Source organism: Gymnoscopelus microlampas (assembly GCF_963454915.1).
Source record: "Gymnoscopelus microlampas genome assembly, chromosome: 4".
Lineage (NCBI taxonomy): Eukaryota > Metazoa > Chordata > Actinopteri > Myctophiformes > Myctophidae > Gymnoscopelus > Gymnoscopelus microlampas.
This window is the reverse complement of record NC_139941.1, coordinates 30,105,190-30,126,306: the sequence shown is the minus strand read 5'-3', so window position 1 is coordinate 30,126,306 and position 21,117 is coordinate 30,105,190. Positions and strand designations below refer to the sequence as shown.

At 42.3% G+C, this 21,117-nt stretch overlaps 1 protein-coding gene across 1 annotated transcript; it reads left to right on the top strand.

Moving 5' to 3' along the window:
* Positions 1-12,519: 12,519 nt before the first annotated feature.
* On the top strand, positions 12,520-20,968 carry LOC311044052 (proprotein convertase subtilisin/kexin type 5-like; the record flags this gene model as incomplete). Its single annotated transcript, XM_084055473.1, has 12 exons — positions 12,520-12,607; positions 13,836-14,042; positions 14,950-15,033; positions 15,116-15,212; positions 15,600-15,814; positions 16,755-16,997; positions 17,172-17,405; positions 17,832-18,009; positions 18,307-18,524; positions 19,214-19,314; positions 19,714-19,924; positions 20,514-20,968. 12 exons carry the CDS (start codon positions 12,520-12,522, stop codon positions 20,948-20,950), a joined length of 2,313 nt encoding a protein of 770 aa, XP_083911599.1. The 3' UTR covers positions 20,951-20,968.
* Between the last annotated feature and the right edge of the window lie 149 nt (positions 20,969-21,117).

Here is a 21,117-nt window from a genome sequence, read left to right as displayed (position 1 = left end):
TCACCTCTGTCACCATACCTGTCAAGAGTGCAGTGACGGGGGCCCTGACAAGTGCACCAGCTGTGACAAAGGTAGAAAATAATAATATACAGTAAGTAACTAGAAAGCTGTAATTCTGTGAAATTGCAAGTGGTTGCCCCGGCCGCAAGTCGTGGTTGTGGCCCTCGGGACCCCTCGGGAATCCACTGGGAAAAATAGCGTATCTGTATAATACGTTTTTATCACATGAGTCCAGAGATCATGTGTGCCAACTCTTGTGAGGTTTGGACAAAATCAATAGCAGGAGTAGCAAAAAGTGTGTTTTGAATCAAATTCAAAATGGCGTAAAATCCAGTTTGACAGAAATGTGAGTTGTGTTGTGTCATAATCGAAGAAATCCAAGGAAAAATCCATTTAGATTCTAAAATCTAAGGTTCAGGAGTCGGGCCAAAACCATGAGGCCTGTTGGTATTATTATATATTTTTCTGCATAGGCCATTCATTGGACTGTGAACCTCTCTACCAAGTGTGACAACTGTAGCCCTTTGGTTTCTGCGAAAAAAAGCTGTCTGTCACATTTTCTGATAGATGTCTATGGGAAGACATTAAATACATAATCAGCATTAAATACATTTTTATTGAACAATAAAACAAATAGCTTAGCAAAAACAAGTAAACCATTCCAGATGAAGCCGGGTGATTTGACATTATGACTCGTCTGTGTGCCACGAAAACTGTGGGAGAAGGCACGAAATCTCTCCATGCGTGTCAGTGTGCGTAGCTGTCCTTCATGTATCTCGAGAAATGTCCGTCCAATCGATTTCAAACTCGACACACGTGTGACCGAGAACCCAAGAGGGCGTGGTGCCCGGCGTGAAGTCGGTTGGGTCAGCGGTTGTCCAGACCCTTTTATGTGCATAAAAGGGTCAAACAGACAGATACAGATATCTTCATATATGGGCATAAAAGGGACACAGACAGATACAGATATCTCCATATATGGGTATAAAAGGGACACAGACAAGCATACGGGTACTCTAACAATAGATACAACTGGTAAAATGGGTATTGCATAACCGGGTGACTGGGTGAGGCATGCATTCCCAACTTGCATCGTTCTCGACTTCCGCAAGTATTCAAAAGTATGCTACATTTTATTTTTAATATCAATGCATCGCTGTGTTGTTTTCACAGTGCATTTACAGTACCTTCAAAATAACTTATAGAAACACCTAGAAAAACCTCAACATAAAAATGCAATCAAATCAATAAAAAGGACAGTGACGTTAGCTGTAACAAAAGAAAACGCTTTAATACATTTTTATTTGTGTCCAAGTCCCTTGCCAGCTAACTCTTTTTCTTCTTCCTTTATTCTGGCATCCCAATGTACGTATGTGCAGGACCTGGCTTAGCAAGGGAATTAGTAAAGCAATAAAAAATGCCCAAAATAAATAAATACATTAAAATAATAACACTGTGTGTGGGGGTGTGTGTGTGTATTACAGGCAGTATTGTGTCTCTCAGAATGTGTATTTACACTAGAGAGATACGGTTACACACTCACACACGCCCTTATAGACCAGACAGCCAAGGGGATGATTAATACCAGATTTCTCCTTCACACACTTTCTCACGTGTGTACAGACACTCTCAATTAACCAGTTAGTTTGTCAGACAGTGTTTGAAAATGTGGTTCCATTTAACTGCGGGTTTGTCTGAAGCTCAATGAGACATAACAATAATAACATGACAAGACCCTCCATGTGTGTCTCATTCATTTCTCACTCAAATGAAGCTCCCTTATCTCAGCCAGTCATACGGGGTACACTTGATAGCACGCTGCCTCCATCCGCACACACTCAAAGGCAGATGCACATGACTGCATGCACAAATACTGGTAGACGTCCAGCAGCCATTTAATGGCACTGACCTTTGAATAAGAAACTTTGAGGTTGAGGTTGGATTTTCCTATTGCTCTCTCAAGAGGGAACAATGGAAGAGATTGAGATTGAGAGTGAGTTGGATAAAAGTCAAGGGGAGACATGCGGAGGGAACAGGGAAGAAACAGTCTCAAAGATGTATGTACACACACACACGCACGCACGCACACACGCACGCACGCACGCACGCACGCACGCACGCACGCACACACACACACACACACACACACACACACACACACACACACACACACACACACACACACACACACACACACACACACACACACACACACACACACACACACACACACACACACACACACACACACACACACACACACAAACAAACACTTGCTTAAACTAGTAAATAGATGAGTTAATTATTTTCTTTATTTCAGACCTGTGCTGCTGCTTTACATTAGAGTATTCAAATGTATTCTGCTAAAACAGTGTGCACTGTGCAGTAACTAGGATGTATTGTTATGAACAGCTATTTTCCTTCAGATTCATAATTAAAACTTTCAGTAGATTTGTACAGGTGTGTACAGGTGTATTTCTGTATTTAATGCATGTGTAGAAGAGTTCGTATGAGCGTGTGTATTGTGTGTCTGCATTTAGTTTGTGTGTTCATGTACTTTTAAAGATGGTGCTCACATGGTAATTCCCTGTTCTCTCTCTCTCTCGCTCTCTCTCTCTCTCTCTCTCTCTCTAACTCTCTCTTTCATTCTCTCACTCTATTCATCCTCCATCTAGATAAGTTTAGGGTGGACAGATATCTGTTTGAGGGAGAGTGTCGTGACACCTGCCCTGAGGGGTATTTCCACTCTTGGAGGAGACGTTGTGAGCCATGTTCCGCCAACTGTACCGTTTGTACTGCAGTTAACCGATGCCTTCACTGCAGTCCGGCACACAACCTCAGAGATGAACTCTGTGTTCCACTGGAGTGTGGTGATGGTGAGAGATGCTGGTGTACTGAGATCCACACACACATGCCCCCCCCCCCCCCCCCCCCCACAGAAGTATCTCGATTTGCACCAGCAAGGGCTCCTCTTCCTCCAAGAGGACAGTTTCCCCCCCCTGCAGCAGTAATGCAGGATTTTAACAACTTAAACCCTACTTTGTTGTATGTGAAATGGCAGATCTACAAGCTCACAATGCATCGCAACATTGTGAGTTTGTAAATCTGCAATTCTCCCTGAGTGTTGGCCTATATATTTTCTGAACGTTTGCATATATGACATGCACAGCATAGGGATAGTAGGATTCATGTGGTTAAAACTTATGGTGGAACAGTAGTTTCTACTTTCTTCAGTAGTATTGTATGACAGATGTGGGATCGAGGGACTTCCTCAATGGCTGTCACTGGGTATGGTACAGATCTAATGCAGGGTATTTGCTGAGCTACCATCACCTGGCACAGTAGAACAGAGTTTGTTAGATTTAGGAGAGACACCATATCACTTCAAGGACTGCATCAAGTCTCAGTTAACCAAATGAACCCTATAGCTGAGAGAGAGAGAGAGAGAGAGAGAGAGAGAGAGAGAGAGAGAGAGAGAGAGAGAGAGAGAGAGAGAGAGAGAGAGAGAGAGAGAGAGAGAGAGAGAGAGAGAGAGAGAGAGAGAGAGAGAAATGGCAGTATTGAGAAAAAGCCAACCACAGTGTGGAGGAAGGATTAGAGTGTGTTTGTGAGTGTTTAAGGTCAAGCAGGGGAAGGAAGAGGGGAAATTCTTGCCACATGTGGTAGACACGTCTGAACACATTGTGTACCCAGAGCCCTTCAGACAGGCTCAACCAGAACCTGCATCCACACCTATGGCTGGCACGGGAGGTGGCCTTGTACTTTACTGTCCATTTATCTGTCCACTATGTCTCTCACTGTATAGCTCTTTGTGTCTGTGTGTGTGTGTGTGTGTGTGTGTGTGTGTGTGTGTGTGTGTGTGTGTGTGTGTGTGTGTGTGTGTGTGTGTGTGTGTGTGTGTGTGTGTGTGTGTGTGTGTGTGTGTGTGTGTGTGTGTGTGTGTCTCTCTCTCTCTCTCTCTCTCTCTCTCTCTCTCTCTCTCTCTCTCTCTGTGCTGTTGTTCATGCTCAGTTCAAATATACTTTTTTTGTGTGACAGGGGAAAAAAGAAGCCCCATGTCAGTGTCGACTGATGCTTTTCCTTTTTCTATTTCCTAAAATCACATCCCTCTGTGCTGTGTCCTTACTGTTGTCCTCTCTGTCCATCAGGTGAAGTGGCAGACCCAGAGTATGAGGACTGTATACCCTGTGAGGAGGGCTGTAAGAAATGCAAACAAAGTGAGTTAACTAAGCACACCCCTCCCCCTCCCCATGTCTCTTTCTTTCCCTGTACCTCTCTCTGGTTCATCTTCATTGTCTCCGCCAGGCTGAAAGGCATGGCGAGAGAGTATGTTTTGCACCCTGTCCGTCCGTGTGTGTGTGTCCGTCCGTGTGTGTGTCCGTCTGCGAACAGGTAATCTCCGGCACCGTTGGCTTGATTGCAGCGAAACTGTGCACACACACTCCCTGGATGCCAATTCAGAACCTTTGCCCCAAATTTTTCACATGGGCTTGTTATAGCGCCAACAGGAGGCCGCTTTTTGCAAAACACATTTTTTTACAGTACTCCTACAGATTTTGCCCAAACGTCACGTGAATCTGTACTCAGTATCTCTACAGTCATTACACAAAACACGCAGTGGTGGCTTATCCAACAGGCTTGAGGTGCTGAAGCACAGGGCACCAACCTTGGGGGGGGGGGGGGGGGGGGGGGCACCAAACGGCGTGAAGAAAAAAACATAAACGGTGAAAATGATGAAATTTTTAAGCAGTGCTCCGCGCTAGCCCCGCCCCCCCGTTGACAAAACGCTGCTCCCCCACCCCCGAAAACACGTCTTTTAAAATTTTCATATTCCAAAGTTTGCAGAAGTGCTCCATTTTGAACAAAATGCCTCAAATCATGAACACAGCTGGCAATTTCCGTGAAATTTTGCGCGCACATTCCCACTAGGCCGAGGAAGAAATGCCACTTGAAAATGTTCAAATCAGCCTCACGCTATAACATGCCGGTTACTGTTTTTACCTATAACTGCACCGATCTGTGTAAAACTTTGTATGTGCACTCCCTAGAGTTCAGGGATTTTTCCTGCATTTTTCACATATGCCTTTTATAGCGCCACCAGGAGGCCGACTTATATAAAACATTTTTTTTTATATTACTCATTTATCAAAATTTCACACGAATCGGTAGACATGATCTCTATAGTCATGTGATCAAGACGGATCTGTTCGATTTTTCATATTCCATCCTGATTGGCTAAGATTGACATCTAAAGTTTGCAGGAGTGGCCCGTTTTGAACAAAATGTTGCAAATCATGAATGCAGCGTCCGATTGCGGTGAAACTTCGCACGCTCATTTGCACTACGTTGACAAACAAATGCCACCCCTTCAACATTGCCCTATTATAGCACCACCAGGAGGCCAACTTATGTAAAAATATTTTTTTTTATATTACTCCTTCAGATTTTATCCAAACATCACGCAAATCGGTACACATGATCTCTATAGTCAACTGATCAAGACGGATCCGTCCGATCCGCCTGATTTTTCACATTCCAGCCTGATTGGCGAATTCCAAACATTGCTGCCCCACACTATCCACACTAAATTTTCAAATCAGCCTCACGCTATAACATGCCGGTTACTGTTTTTACGTATAACTGCACTGGCGGAGACCTGTGCTCCGAGGAGCACTTTTTCTATTTTCTTTCTGCATTTAATTAATAATGTAGGTTTCCTTCGCAACAGGTTTACAATTGAAAGCCACATCTACTGTATGGTGCATGTCTGAGTAACCCCTGTAATACTCTAATGGCTGCCCAAAATCTTTTCAGAAGTGAAACTGACTTTGTATCAATGTAAGAAGGTTGCTGATAAATACAGGTTTCAGACATGAAGTGGATTATACAGTTCGACACAACCTCATAGACTGAAATGCTATGAGGGGCGTGATGGCGTAACACGCCAGGACCGGACAGATACCACACTTGTGACACTGTGGATTTAAAACCTGCATTTGTTGGATACCATCCTGTCACACTTCCCTGTGCACTCTCTTTATTCTTTGTTGTTCAGTCTAAGTTGAAATGTCTTGTGACAAGTCTCAGCAAATAAATAAAGTATCAGCAAGTAAAACCCAATAATCCAAAGAATAGCAGTTGGAATACACACAAATGTGTGTATTGTACACAATTGTGAATACACACAATTGTGTGCTAGAGCTGTCAGTGGGAAGTCTGAGAATTTAATTAATGCCGTCTAGAAGTACAATACTAGACAACCTCAGACCACGTCTGGTTAGATGTAGACTATATTTCTCTCCACCTTCACAGAAGCCACTGTATTGCCCAGACTCATTTTGTTAGAGAAGATCAAGATTTATGACTTTACTTAAACTTAACTGTAGTAATGATCATCTTGTGATAGCGTACACAGGGGAAAACCACTTGGAACTTGAATCTTCTCTTTTTAGCTAGGCATCATTACTTCTGCTTTGTGCCAAAAACCAGTGTTTCCCAAACAATGGGTCAGGACCCATTTTGGGGACACGGCTATCCCATTTTTTATTTTGAAGTTTACTATAACAACCTCTAAATTATTTCAGAAATTAAAAAACAAAAGAAAATATTTCAATACATGTTTACAAATTTAAAGAAATAGTGAAAATAGCCAATCTACTATTTTTGAAATAGGACTTCATAATGTATTTTTGTCAGTTTGGGTGACAGGGAGACACCACATTTAACTTCTGGGCATTGAGCTGAAAAGTTCTCGGAATCCCTGCCATAAAGGGTTAAGTAATTGGATTGTCTCCCTGCTACCCTGGCTGATCACCACCTTGCTATAATGACTTACCGTAAATCATCATTATAGAGTTAGTCCTCCCAACCCAACAGAACTGTAAAAACAAAACATATCATACTACATACTGGGATTTGTTAAGAGCAAATCCCAGTATGGGACAAACATCTTTTAAAGATATAAGGGATTAATCTCATATTTTATTATGATTTTAATTAAACTAATAATAATAATAATAATAATAATAATAATAATAAACTTTATTTGCATAGCACTTTATTATTACAAAATGATAATAACATATTTTTATTCAAAGAGTTATACAGTACACTGGGTACAATGCTAATGTCAATGACACTCTTGTTTTTTGCTTTAAGCTGTATAGCACTTTCTAAAGCAGAGTTACAAAATAGAAAAATATCATAAACAATGTGTGAGAAACATACAAAAAGAGCATAAAAGGATACTACTACTACTACTACTGCTACTACTACTACTACTACTAATAAAGATGTTAATAAATATCTGAACATAATATCGGTGTACCACATTTTTATTTTTCTATCTCTCTGAGTCTTCCCTAAATGTGGCAACCTCGTTCTGAAACGTTAGCGCTAATAACTCATAACATAACCAAGACAGCTCAGCCTGTCAGCAGTGGAGAATCCTTCTTTCTTCTGTAGGTGATAACCAACATCCCAAAGAACGCTGGCATTGTGTTGAGCTGGTGTGAGGAGGAGCCAGGCTGACACAGTGTTATTATGTATTCTGGGTGGAATATCTCTCCTCACTCTCACTGCCATCACAGCCAACCCACCACCCACTCTCCTTCAGCAATCACAATTCTGACACTGTAAACGAGTCAGTCAGCAGATTAGGTGGAAACTTGGAGATTGTTGCCCTTGCAATGTGATGCCACAGGCTAAAGTAAGACGGAATGAATGGAGTAATCAGCGTGATGATAAAAACTGGAGTGTGTGTGTGTGTGTGTGTGTGTGTGTGTGTGTGTGTGTGTGTGTGTGTGTGTGTGTGTGTGTGTGTGTGTGTGTGTGTGTGTGTGTGTGTGTGTGTGTGTGTGTGTGCGTGCGTGTGTGTGCGCACACACATTTGTTACATGTGCGTCAGTGCCTGTATCTGTTTGGATTCATTTGAATCTTAGTTGACATGGACGTACGTGTGTTTGTGACTGTGATTGCCTCGGTTTATACTTTATTGTGGTGTGTGTGTGTGTGTGTGTGTGTGTGTGTGTGTGTGTGTGTGTGTGTGTGTGTGTGTGTGTGTGTGTGTGTGTGTGTGTGTGTGTGTGTGTGTGTGTGTGTGTGTGTGTGTGTGTGTGTGTGTGTGTGTGTGTGTGTGTGAGCTCCCATTGCAGAGAATACCAGCCTGATAGCATGTGATAAGAAGCAGCAGCCCCTATCCATTCCATTCCCATCTCTCATATCATGTCATTTCTGTCCCTTTCTTCTCTGCTTATCATCACTTTTTACACTCTCTCTCATCTTCCCATCTCTCAGATCCTTTGGCTACATCTACACTAGGGCACTGTGGAGCCGTGGGATAACTGGACTGACTGTAGTTCTGTAGTTTTAGAGTATGGCACTGTGGCTATGAGTGGGAGCCTCCACTGCCTGTGTAGGAAGAGTAGGTGTCATGTCAGTTCACAGGTTTTTGGTTTGCTTTGGTTTGATTCAGTCCATGTATGTACTTTAACTCAGTGGTTGTAATCCATACAACATGGCTCTAACACTGCCAGTGAAAGGCCAGGAGAAGGGCAATCTTCTAATTGTTAGCAAGCCTCTCGACTGTACCTCTCTAGATCACCCTGCCAACTCAGACTGAAACATTTCTTATTATCCATCCCTGTGTATTCATATTTATATTCAGTTGAATGGAGCACGGGCATGTTGTTTGCCTGCCATGAAATGGAATAAAACATTCTCCCATTCTTTTAAATAGATTGACTGGAGAGGCCTTGGCTGGGGAAAGGAGCACAGAAGTGAAATGAAACAAGCAAGTGACTGCATCCAGTTGGTAGATGTTGGGTTTTTTCCATACAGTACCGTGAGAGTAGATATTCTTGGGTGGTCCCAGTAGGAATGGATGCCCTGTGGCAGTGTTAATGCCATGCTTTACCCACTGAGCTGCAGTACACAGGTTAAACGGTATGCTTACATGCCGCACTGAACATGCTCAATGGTTCCCAGAAAAGAGTGAGAATGTCAGCCGTTTTGTTGGTTAAAGTACAATAGAATTAAAAAGCTGGAGGATTGATATTTGATAGAATTTGCCCTACTTACTGAACGTGTCTTCAATCTTTCTCTTTGCTCTCTGTAATCCTTCTCTCCTCACCTTTAGTTAGAAATACATTCTGCCCTATCGTTTTCACTCCAAGTGGTGACATGAAGAGCAAATCACACCACGTCCTGATTCCAAGTGATTAATACTCCATTGTAGACTTAAGCCTAATTTATACTTCAGTTTAGTGTCAGCTGTCTTCACTGTACTGTAGACTGACAGTGAACGGGAGTGTGTACGCTCAGTTTGTATGTGCATGAATAAACTTGTCTCGTGCGCATGTCTGTGCGTGCATGTGCTCGCCCATGTGCAAAAGCCTGTACTGTTAATGTACAGTAGAAGTAAGTAGCCTTGGGAACCAACTGTTCCCTAGCCACGTGATCAGGAGCTATATTGCTACTAGTGTGTGTGTGTGTGTGTGTGTGTGTGTGTGTGTGTGTGTGTGTGTGTGTGTGTGTGTGTGTGTGTGTGTGTGTGTGTGTGTGTGTGTGTGTGTGTGTGTGTGTGTGTGTGTGTGTGTGTGTGTGTAAACATGTGCACATGAGTAGTATATACTTGAGAGGTTGTGCATGCAAACCTAAAGTCAGTAGAGGTTTCCCCACCGTCTTGCGCAATTAATATTTATGTGGGCACTATTATATCTTATCACACAAACAGATAGCCCAAAGGCATGATTTCCGGCTCCTCGTGCTCTGTCTTTTATTCTTTACCTCCGTCCCTCCCTCCTGTCCGCTGTCAGTCTCTCTCTGCATGAGTAATTACTCTCACAGGTAGTGGCATGTCGACAGTATTGACGTGCAAACCTATAATGTGTGTTAGGTTGTGGGTGCTGGGTGGTGTTGCTTCTCTCAACAGTAAGATGTAAGAATGTCCCAGAAGGGCTGTGTCTATACAGATTGAGGTTTTTCTTATCTCCACCAGGCAGATATGTTGCATTCACCCCTGTTTGTCTGTCTGTGTGTTTATAAATTATATATTTATAAAGGCCGCTCTGTCTGATTTCAGTTTACAGTAGAGACAAGCCTACTGTAAGCAAGTGGTTTCACCATAATGGGGGTAATCCTTTATTATATACATTATTTACAGTCTGGTGTACCTTACACTGCTAACTAAAGCACATTGTACAGCGCTTTGGGTAAAGGCGCTATGGAAATGCAGACCATCCCATTTCCAAGACAGACTGGAAGATGGAGGGAGGTAGGCATGCATCCTGGTAGAGACTTGCACTACTAAGCATGCCTTTCTGTCTCTGTCTCTGGTGGAAAGTAACTAATACATGTAGTACTGTACTTAAGTACAATAAGGTATATTTACTTTGTATTTTTTACTTTAAACTTCTACTTCACTACATCTCAGTGGCAAGTAGGCTACCCACTTTTTACTCCTCTACAATTATTTGAAAACTTTAGTTTTCAAATAATTACTTAACTGAAAATAGCTGATACAAGCTCACATGTGCCGCATTGCGAGGCATTGTGAGCCTGTAGATCAGCTATTATGTTTGTGCTTTCCCTTTGTGTGTGTACCAGGGTTATCATATAACTAAAACTAACAAAATAATGAAAACTAGAATTGACAAAATATTTTAGTTAACTGAGATTAAAATTAAAAATAGGCTTCACAAAAAAAAAATCATACATAAGCCTAGAATTTTGGGTGGATATGAAATTTTCCAATATCTTTCTTCAAAAAATAAGAAAAAAAGCTGATTTACAAGCTCACAATGCCTTGTAAGCTTCTAGATCTGCATTTGTTTTTCTATTTGTCTGAATGTTTTGAATCTCTGCCCTGACTACCCTATATTACAAGAAAAAAACTGCAACTAATATAAAAAAATATAAAAAACAAAACTAACCTTGCGTTAATTAGTTTTAACTAAACTAAGCCAGCAAACCCGCTTTAAAAATGAATCGAACCTAAACTGAAATAGAGAACAATTAATTCAAAACAAAATAAGTTTAAGAACTAATGAAAAATGCAAAACTATAATAGGCCTAACCTTGGTGCGTACCTCTCCATTCTGACAGTTTGTCTGTGTCTAGCTCCCTAGATCTCTATGTCCTTGGGGGTTGTTCTGACAGTATGGTGCTACAGGATGACAGGATAGCGATACCATGGTTACCAGTCGGATGGTTTTGATTGACAGGAGGAATTAATTAGGTTGAAGGAGAAATGATCTTCCTGACTGACACACGCACACACACGCACGCGCGCACACACACACACACACACACACACACACACACACACACACACACACACACACACACACACACACACACACACACACACACACACACACACACACACACACACACACACACACACACACAAGCATCTAAGCACACACATACCTACAACATAGTGACAGCATTAAACTTTACATAAAATGGAAAATAATACGATTACTCAGTAATTACTGCCTGGAGACTGTTAAGTACAAATGCTTGCAGCTTGTTCTGCATTGATCCAGCTGAACAGATGTTTGACTTTAGTGTCCAGTTCATTTCCACAGTGAGCATAGTAACTTTATTGTCTGATGTTAGAGTGCCCCCTGCTGGTTAGAAGAGAAATTGGGGTCTGCAAGAGAACCAGTACCATGTTGTAGAACATTAAAAAAGCAAGTCTTCAAAATAATTTGGAAGTAAGAGATTTATAATGTGATGAGAGGAACTCAGAACAATAATATATCTAGTAGAACTCTGCTGTTTACCTCCAAAGACAACTAACACTTTGTGCAAACATTGATGAACACACTCAGCAAAGAAGTCGAAGGTTATGTGATCCAAATTGAATTTTACTGTTTAGTAATCAACAAAAAGCACATTTATGATGGGTAAGTCACTTGAACTATGACTACATATACTCAGTGCATTAGTTCTGGGTTTCAGGATAATACCATGTAGGCCTACTCTTAAATTAATCTTTAGACTCTGTTGTAAGTTGTCATAAATGCAACATGTCTTATTCTCCATTGCAGAGGACGCAAGGCTACATCAACAGGGTACTGTGTGCCTCAGCTGTGAAGAAGGCTACTACAAGTAATCATTTATTTCATACATTAATGACACTTAATTTAACATCTTTGACCCTGTTTATGGCTCACCTTCCTTTCTCGGTTGTGTTGTCATTATTGATGTATAAAATCATCACATTTTGGGGACAGAGAGTAAACCAGAAATATAGCTTGATTGACCCTGTTTTGTAAAAGACTGTTGTATGAAATAGATCATTCAGATCAAACTGATTTCTCTCTATATGGGGTATACTATACAGTGTATATCCTACAATACATTCTAAAACCTCAGTGTTAAATTAACTCTGAGAGTACACATGTAACCAAATTAACCCTAATACAGTATCTGCTTTCCTTTTCCTCTCTCAGGTATAATACAGACTGCCATAGATCATGCCCAGATCGGACTTACAGTGTAAACGACTCAATGACCTGTGCTGGATGTGTGGACTCCCGCTGTGCTAACTGTGACCAGGACCAGTGCTACTGGTGTGAAGATGGATTCTATGTTTCCGGTACCAATTACACTTTAGGACGCGTTATGCATATGAATTTGAAAGAAACAATACTGCTCAAAAGTTTTATGCCACATGTACATGCTTTCAATTAAGAGAAACTTTGTTGGGGGGGGGGGGGTGAATGTAGCAGAGCAGCTCTGCACCAGAAGCCTAATACATCCTAATACTTATTTTTGAAGTTTTGTTTCCCGGGTGGGTCTCCCGCATATCACAAATAGGCTAGATCTCTATGTTGCCAGTTAAAATCTGTAAAACCCTCTGTTTCTCTCTCTGTGTCTCCCTCCACACTCACTCACACACATTCATTTCAGATAACTAATTTCAAAGTATTTGAAATAACAAGACGTTTCAGAATCAGAAAAACTACCATAGTTGCTGTTGAATTACAAAATCTAGCCTCTATACTATACTATTTTTATTTTTATTATCAGCCCCCCTTTTTTCTCTGTGGCTCTCTCTGTGTTAATTTATCCATTTGCAACTCCAGTGGTTCTCAAACGATTTAATTTCATGGACCCCCATAACTCTGAGGGTGAGATGGATCCATAAGGGTCCATCTGGTTCCATTTGTACTAGGGCTGGGACTCGATTAAAAAAATGAATCTAATTAATTAGAGGCTTTGTAATTAATTCATCTAAATTAATCGCATGTTTAATCGCATATCAATATTTGACCTGAGAAGCAATTTCTTTTCAGTTAAAACAGATTTTGGTATATGGGTGAATCAATGAGTGAATACATAATTTTAAGCAACAAAAAATAGTTCTGCACACAACCATGTTTTTATCCACGCTTCCATCAGAGAGTTTTTTTAAATCTAAATTTCCCATCCACTGGGCCAAGCAAAGCAGTCTGATTGGCTTCTTGTCCCATTGCGTGCACTGGGGTGTGTTGGCTGTTGGTTGGTGCACTGGTATGATCGGTACACCTGAAACTCGTCCAGTGAGAGTTCTGTGGTGCATAAACTAAGCGCGATTAAAATGCGATTTAATCACGTTAATTTTCTGTAATTAATTAATCTAAATTAATCAGTTAAAGTCCCAGCCCTAATTTGTACACACGGCGTTGTGAGCATGAAGATCGGCTATTTTCAAACCCCCCCCCCCCCAAAAAAAAATCACTGTTCTAGAATATACAAATGTATTTGTACACTCTCAAATTAACATTGAGGATTTTACTGTGTATAAGTGGTTGTGCTTTATGTCTGTTTGTGTCTCCCCCCAGATGGAGAATGCGTTGATCATTGTAGTGAGGGTTTCTTTGTGGACGGAGAGAGTGAGGACTGTGAGCCTTGTCATCGTGATTGCACAACCTGTGGCGGGCCAAAATACAATGACTGTGACTCCTGCGAGGACGGCTTCACACTGAAGGATGGGGAGTGTTTGGATAATCGGAGGTTGGCCCCCTGCCCTGACAAGCGCTTCAGAAACAGTACGTTGGTCGGCGGACATTTGCTTTAACTCAGTACCAAAGTAATATGTTGGGGGTCACAGGTTAGGAAGATTCCCTAGCTACCAGCCAGCATGCTAAATACTGTTTTAAGATTCTGTTCAACTATCCACGTAGGTTAATGTCGAAGGTAAATCTACCTTCCAAAAATCTTTGGGGGCTTACTGCTCAGGTAATGCAGGGGTAAAGTTCCTGCACACCACCGCAGAGAGTAGATTAAACTACAATAGACTAGACTAAACTAGACCAGACTAGATTATCCACTGCAGCGCATGCGGCTTGGCTGGGAGGGAGGGAGGTAAACCCTACCTCTATGGGTAAACCGGGTGAGGGGGTCGTTCTTTGTCACTGCACTAGCGACTCCTACAGGTTGGTCAGAGCATCTTCAGTGGGAAGCAGAAGAATAGTGTGTCCCTCCACATGTCTTACATCCTGGAACACATGCTCGTAGTAGGGGTCAGAAGAGACAAGGGACTACAGTACCAGGGGAATAGGAATTGGCAGAACACTAAATCGGGAGAAAAAAGGGGGGCTGATAATAAAAATAAAAATAGTATTGTATGGAGGCTAGATTTTGTAATTCAACAGCAACTATGGTAGTGTTTCTGATTCTGAAACGTCTTGTTATTTCAAATACTTTGAAATTAGTTATCTGAAATGAATGTGTGTGAGTGTGGTTCGACTCATCAGCATCTAGTTAGCTCTGCCTTTTTTTGAGAGGAGAGATGCAAGACAAGACGGGGATCAGATTCTATCCCAGGTCCTCATGCTCTAGTCTATAGGAGCATAAAGAGTCCAACACTACCCTCAATTTCAAGCTTAAGTTTTTACTCTACTGTCATGACATTCAATTATTTATGTCCTAAGTTTGTTGTTTTTATGTCACCAGGTGGTGGTGACTGCGAGCAGTGCCACCCGTCCTGTAAGACTTGCTCTGGTCAGGGAAAGGGAGACTGCAACACTTGTGACTTAGGTAAAGTCTTTCTGTCTGTTACTGTTTCTAAAGCACATTGAATTTCATTAGCAGTGTGTTTAGTTTTATCTCTGTCCTCCAGGCCATTTTCTGACTGCCCAACAGTCCTGTGTGTCCCGCTGTCCATCTGGTACATTCGCTAACAGGACAACTGGCCAATGTGATGAATGTCTGCCAGGGTGTGCCGTCTGCCAGGACAACAAGCGCTGCCAACATTGCCTCAGTGAACACACACACCTTTACCTGCAGGGTGGTGTATGTGTGGCGGAGTGTAAGAGGTGTCTGTGTAATTTGTTTTATCCTTTATCTATAATATCTATAAATCTGTCTGTATGTTGCTCTCACACACACACACACACACACACACACACACACACACACACACACACACACACACACACACACACACACAAACCACACACGTACACACAAGAAAGCTGAAAGAACGATTTAGGTCACGTTATAACACCATAACGTCTCGGTGACTTGTAGCTAAGTATCAGTTCCTCACCTTTATCCAACTCCTCTCTTCCCTCTGGCATCCTACTCTCTCTCTCTTTTCTCAGGGGGTTTCCTCAAGGCGGTGTGTGTGTGTCTTGCGCCCCAAATTGTGCGTCATGCCAGGGCAATGCCACTCACTGTCTGAGCTGTGCCATACAATACCTTTTAGTGGACCATTCCTGCCAGGGCCACTGCCCTGAAGGGCACTATGCCACAGAGACAGAGTGTTTGCGATGCCCGCCTGACTGTAAGGTGTGCAACCATGATGGCCTGTGTCAGGGTAAGAAAAGTTTGAAAAACACTTGAATAGAGGAAATCTGACAAAACCTGTTACTCCTGGTGGACTGTGTAGCCTAGGTCTGGGAGTCACCAGGGACCTCACCATTCCATTCTATCATGATTCTTGGGCCACGATTTGATGAGATCACAATTCAGTATGTTGTGATTCTGCGATTCATTATGATTTTTTATAAATTCTTAACTTGTTTTGACTGCCATAACTAGTTGCAATCTTTCAAAAACACTGGTTATATTATTTTTTTTAAACTGAAATCAAATACATACTTTATTTTATTTGTAAGTGCAATTAGAACAACAAAGGAAACATCTACACCTGATTGATTTGATCAACATCATTTGAAATGGCTTCTTCTTTCTGCACTTTTTCAATTTAGATTTCAAATATGAACAACAAATAAAACAAATTGTGCTGTCTTCAGTTCAGATCCACCCAAACTGAAGTAGATTTAATATGACATATCAATGTCAAAATAATCTGTTTTTAGTCAGTATAAAAGTGGACAAGAACTACTGCCAAAATTGTCTAACTGGACATCATTTACTTCCTGTACTTCTGGTTAGACACGCCAGTAGTTCTTTTCCAGGCTTTATGTCCTTGTGAGATAAATCGGAGAACAAGGTTAGGGTAGAAGTGAAACGTAAATACGCGTAAAAGTTATTGTGGTGTTTACAGGAATGGTAAAGACCAAAACAGTGTGTAAAGTATGTAACAATGGCTGTGTCTTAATGGACGTGCTATCATGGCACTGCCATGATGAGCACAAAATGCACAGATGGTTTGTGTTTTGAGTAAATCAAGCGTAAGCTCTGAAAGGCTTTTGCTTTGGAAATTCCCGCTTGGCCATTATGATCACATTTCATAACATTACAATCATTGCTTAGATTTCACCAATCACTCTGTTTCTTCCATTTACTCCCAGAATGTGCAGAGTACTACTACCTCCATAATGACACGTGTGTGGACGACTGTCCCACTGGCTATTTTGCCAGCGTGGAGCAGCAGGAGTGTGTGCGTTGTCATGCCGATTGCACTTCATGTGATGGGCCGGATGCAGATGACTGCGACGTGTGTCGGAACCCAAAGGCCGTCCGCTACAATGGAGAATGTCTGACTCAGTGTCCCACAAATACATACCATGATAAAGCCACTGCTGAATGCAGGGGTAAGGATGGGCTGACACATAGGCATAAACACGCTCGCGCACACACACACACACACACACACACACACACACACACACACACACACACACACACACACACACACACACACAATGCACACTTTTCTCATAGTCTTTTCTTATAGGCTGTGTCTCATGACTCACTATTTTCCCCAGACTGTGATAGGTCGTGCCTGACCTGTTCGGGCTCTGAACCCTCCTCCTGCCTCACCTGTGATAACAACATGCGTAAAGATAGCAGTGGGCACTGTGTGTGGTACAGCCAGTGCTCTATGCACTCGTACAGGGATGACAATGGGGAGTGCCCGCAATGCCACCCACTCTGCCATCGCTGCTCTGGGCCTGGCAAAGACCACTGCCTCAGCTGCAAACACCCATACTTTGTGCTCAGTGAGTTATGGAGGTTATTTGACCTTTAGCCAGTACAGCAGTCAATCCATTTTCAAGCCAATCAGCTTCATAATCATAATCCTGCTAAGTGATATGTTTGGGCAATGACAATGACAATGAACCCCAAAAATGTTGCTGTGCGGCTGATCCTATGTTTTGACCTCTCTGATGTGTGTAGTGAGGAGCTGTGTATCTAGGAGGCAAAAACAAAAACATTTAAATTACAAAATTAATTTTTGACCCTGGCATCCCTGTTGGGCATGTGATTATCGGCACCAATTTCTGAAAATAGCCAAAATAACCAATCTGCATGACCATTGTTGCTGTTGATTTTTACTATTTGTCCATAGCTGCAACTTAACATAGTAGATTGTTGTTCTCTTATCCGGAGACTTTTAACTTTGTAACCATGTTTGTGCCCATCAGACAATACCTGTGTGGAGCAGTGTCCTGTGGGTTACTATGCCGACAAGGATGAACGTGCATGTGAGCGCTGTCACTTTAGCTGTGTGTCATGTGAGGGACGTCACAGCGTGCAGTGTGTCACTTGTAAACCTGGACTCCTCAGAGAGGGTCGCAGTTGTGTAGAGACCTGCTCAGAGAGGTTAGAAAAGCACACACACACACACACACACACACACACACACACACACACACACACACACACACACACACACACACACACACACACACACACACACACACACACACACACACACACACACACACACACACACACACACACACACACACAGTACACCAGCAGTTGGATGCTTTATAAAATGAACTAGTTCTTAACTTCTTGTTCAGTGGATGTATGCTTAGCTATCTTGTGTGAGGTTTTATAAATGTGTTTCTTGCTGCTGATTTTTTTTCAATTAATCTTGTCTGATCCCATCAGTCACTATGGCAACATATCCTCTGGGGTATGTGAGCGTTGTGACCCCTCGTGTGGCCAGTGTTGGGGTCATAGTAGCAGCGACTGTCTGAGCTGTCGGGAGGGCTACTTGTACCTGAGGCAGTGGGGACAATGTCTGCAGAGCTGCCCTGTCCACTACTATCAAGACACCTGGTCGAAGGCCTGCCGCAAATGCCACCCAACCTGCAAGACCTGTAGAGGTACGGGATCATTCCAGAATTGGAGGACATTAGCTTAGCTGTGCCCCCAATGACATTTCAAATAATCCATGCACAAAATACTAAAACATGCACTTATGTAAAATATAATTGTCCTGAGGCAAAATGTTGTTGCTGTCCGGCAGAAACCAGCTAACTCCATTTTCCTGCTTTTATTTTTTTTTCCATAAATCAGTACTATTGAACACCCTTTACGTCTGTGTGTTGATTTAAAAAAATATTGAACCAATGAAAAGTATTAAAAAGCGCTTCTGACAAAACCAGCTAACTTCATTGGATCCTCAAACTCTCTGTTAAACCAGCTACGTCCACCAACGGGGGGTGGAGTTAGCTGGTTTTGCTGACTCCAGGCTCCACCCCCTTTTGACCTCCAACCTCATTGTGAGCTTTGAGGTCCATTTAGGTGTTCTTATCAATGATGAACAAAACCTCCTAACTCCACTTTTTGTTTTGTTTTTGTCTTTTCCTGAAAAATGAACATTTTGGAGTTTCTGGTTTCTGCCAGACAGCAGAGATATATAAATTCGTTTTTTGCTGACTCATTTCTGGTTTAGCCGTTCCAGCATAGTCATGCAATGTGGTTTCAGAGTCAGAACCATTGTATTGGCATTAATTGTATCTTCAAATTGTATCCGTAGCAACCATTTAACTTCTTTCTTTGTCTCCTCCAGCTGAAGGTCCTCTGGCCTGTCAGTCCTGTTACGAAGGATATAGACTATTTGCAGGCATTTGTGACTCCCCGTGTCTCCTAGGCTACTATCCTGCCTCTCAGGTAACGATTGTGTGTGTGTGTGTGTGTGTGTGTGTGTGTGTGTGTGTGTGTGTGTGTGTGTGTGTGTGTGTGTGTGTGTGTGTGTGTGTATTCGCAAATCTTGGTAGGAACATCAAACTGCGTCTTTCTCCCTCTCTCTGTCCCTCTGTGTCTGGTGTGTATGCATATGCTCGCATGTCACAACATACCCTACAGGTGGATTTTTTTCATGTTGTCTAGTTAGCATTTCCATTTATATTTTGAAATCCACAAGGCTTTTATTTTCCATTTCTTATTTTGTTTGTGGTAATGTGAGAACACATGCTGTATAGCCAAACCTACCAAGTCAAATTCTTTGTACTGTATGTATGACATTGACTATGCCAGTAAACTGATTATGATATTCACACGTGGCTCCAGGGCCCCGCCTCCGTGAGTTCAGAGGCAGATTGTATGGCATGTGATCCGTCCTGCCTGGACTGTCGGGGTGCCAGCAAGTGGAACTGCACAGGATGTCCTGCCCTCCAAATCCTGTCAGATGATGGCCGCTGCATGTCCTGCTGTGGGAATGAATCACGTATGGATGGTGCACCCATACCCATGGACTGCTGCGACTGCCAGGCCTCAAGAGGTAAACAAAGAAAGTTGTCAATGAAGTCATTTTTCCAATGTAATGCATGCAACACTGGAGAAAGACTTTGGATTTTTGTACGCACTTTATCAATTCAATTACATTTTATTATAGTGCCTAATCACAACAGGTTGTCTCAAGACAAGGTGGTGTGGGCGGCCATCTCTGTTAGCTATGTCGTGGGGAAAGAGAGATAAAGAAAAGAGACAGAGAGTCAGATACAAGCAATAGCAACAACAATACTAACAACTATAATTATATAAACAACAATTCTGAGAGCAGATATGATAGTAGTATGATATAATAACAGTCCCCCGACATATTCCATGGAAAGCCTCGGTCCGCACTCCACAGCCGGAGGGTCCGCAATCACACCCTTGATCCACAGCAGGGGGTCCACAATCATAGTCCATGATGGAAGCCTGTGAAACAGGAAGGCACAGTAACACTGGGGAAGAGGTCCCCAAAAGTTGAGTTAGTGACATACCTTGATAGGGACATGAATACATACAATGTTACAATAGCAAAGCTGCATTATCCACGTTCTAACATCTGATCTAACCCTCTGTCCTGTCTTCTGTTTTTTTAGCGGAGTGCGTCATGAGTGTCAACTTTGTGTTCAGGGGAGCTAAAGAGCTTGAGCTGGAGGGCTCAGGAAGCAGTGCCAGAATCTTTGTCACTGCCTGTGTGTTACTCATCATTGTGGTGGGTGGAGGAGTTTATGTCTTCCTCCAAGCTCGGTCCAAAAAACTTCCTATCGGCAGCACTCTTAAAAACAAAGCTGGAGGCTATGAGAAACTTGACAGCAATGGCGGCGGCACCGCACAAAACACTGCTTCATCATTTGGGGAGTACAGTGACCGCATCATTGATTGTGAGGATGATGATGAGGAGAATGATGATGATGACGATATTGTGTATATGGGACAGGACGGCACTGTGTATCGTAAGTTCAAGTACGGCCTCCTGGATGAAGATGAGGAAATCGAGTTGGAATATGATGATGAAATCTATTCCTTCAAATAAAAAGGAAGCACCACAGACTTGACAGGATGGCTCTTCACTGAACACAGCACTTGTGTTCTCCTAGTGTTATGGAAATGTTCTGTTGTGTGAAACGATTTGGATATGGGAACATTGAATACTTCTGCTGCAAAATGGTCACCGGCCAGAGCGAGTAGGCTCTCTCTCTC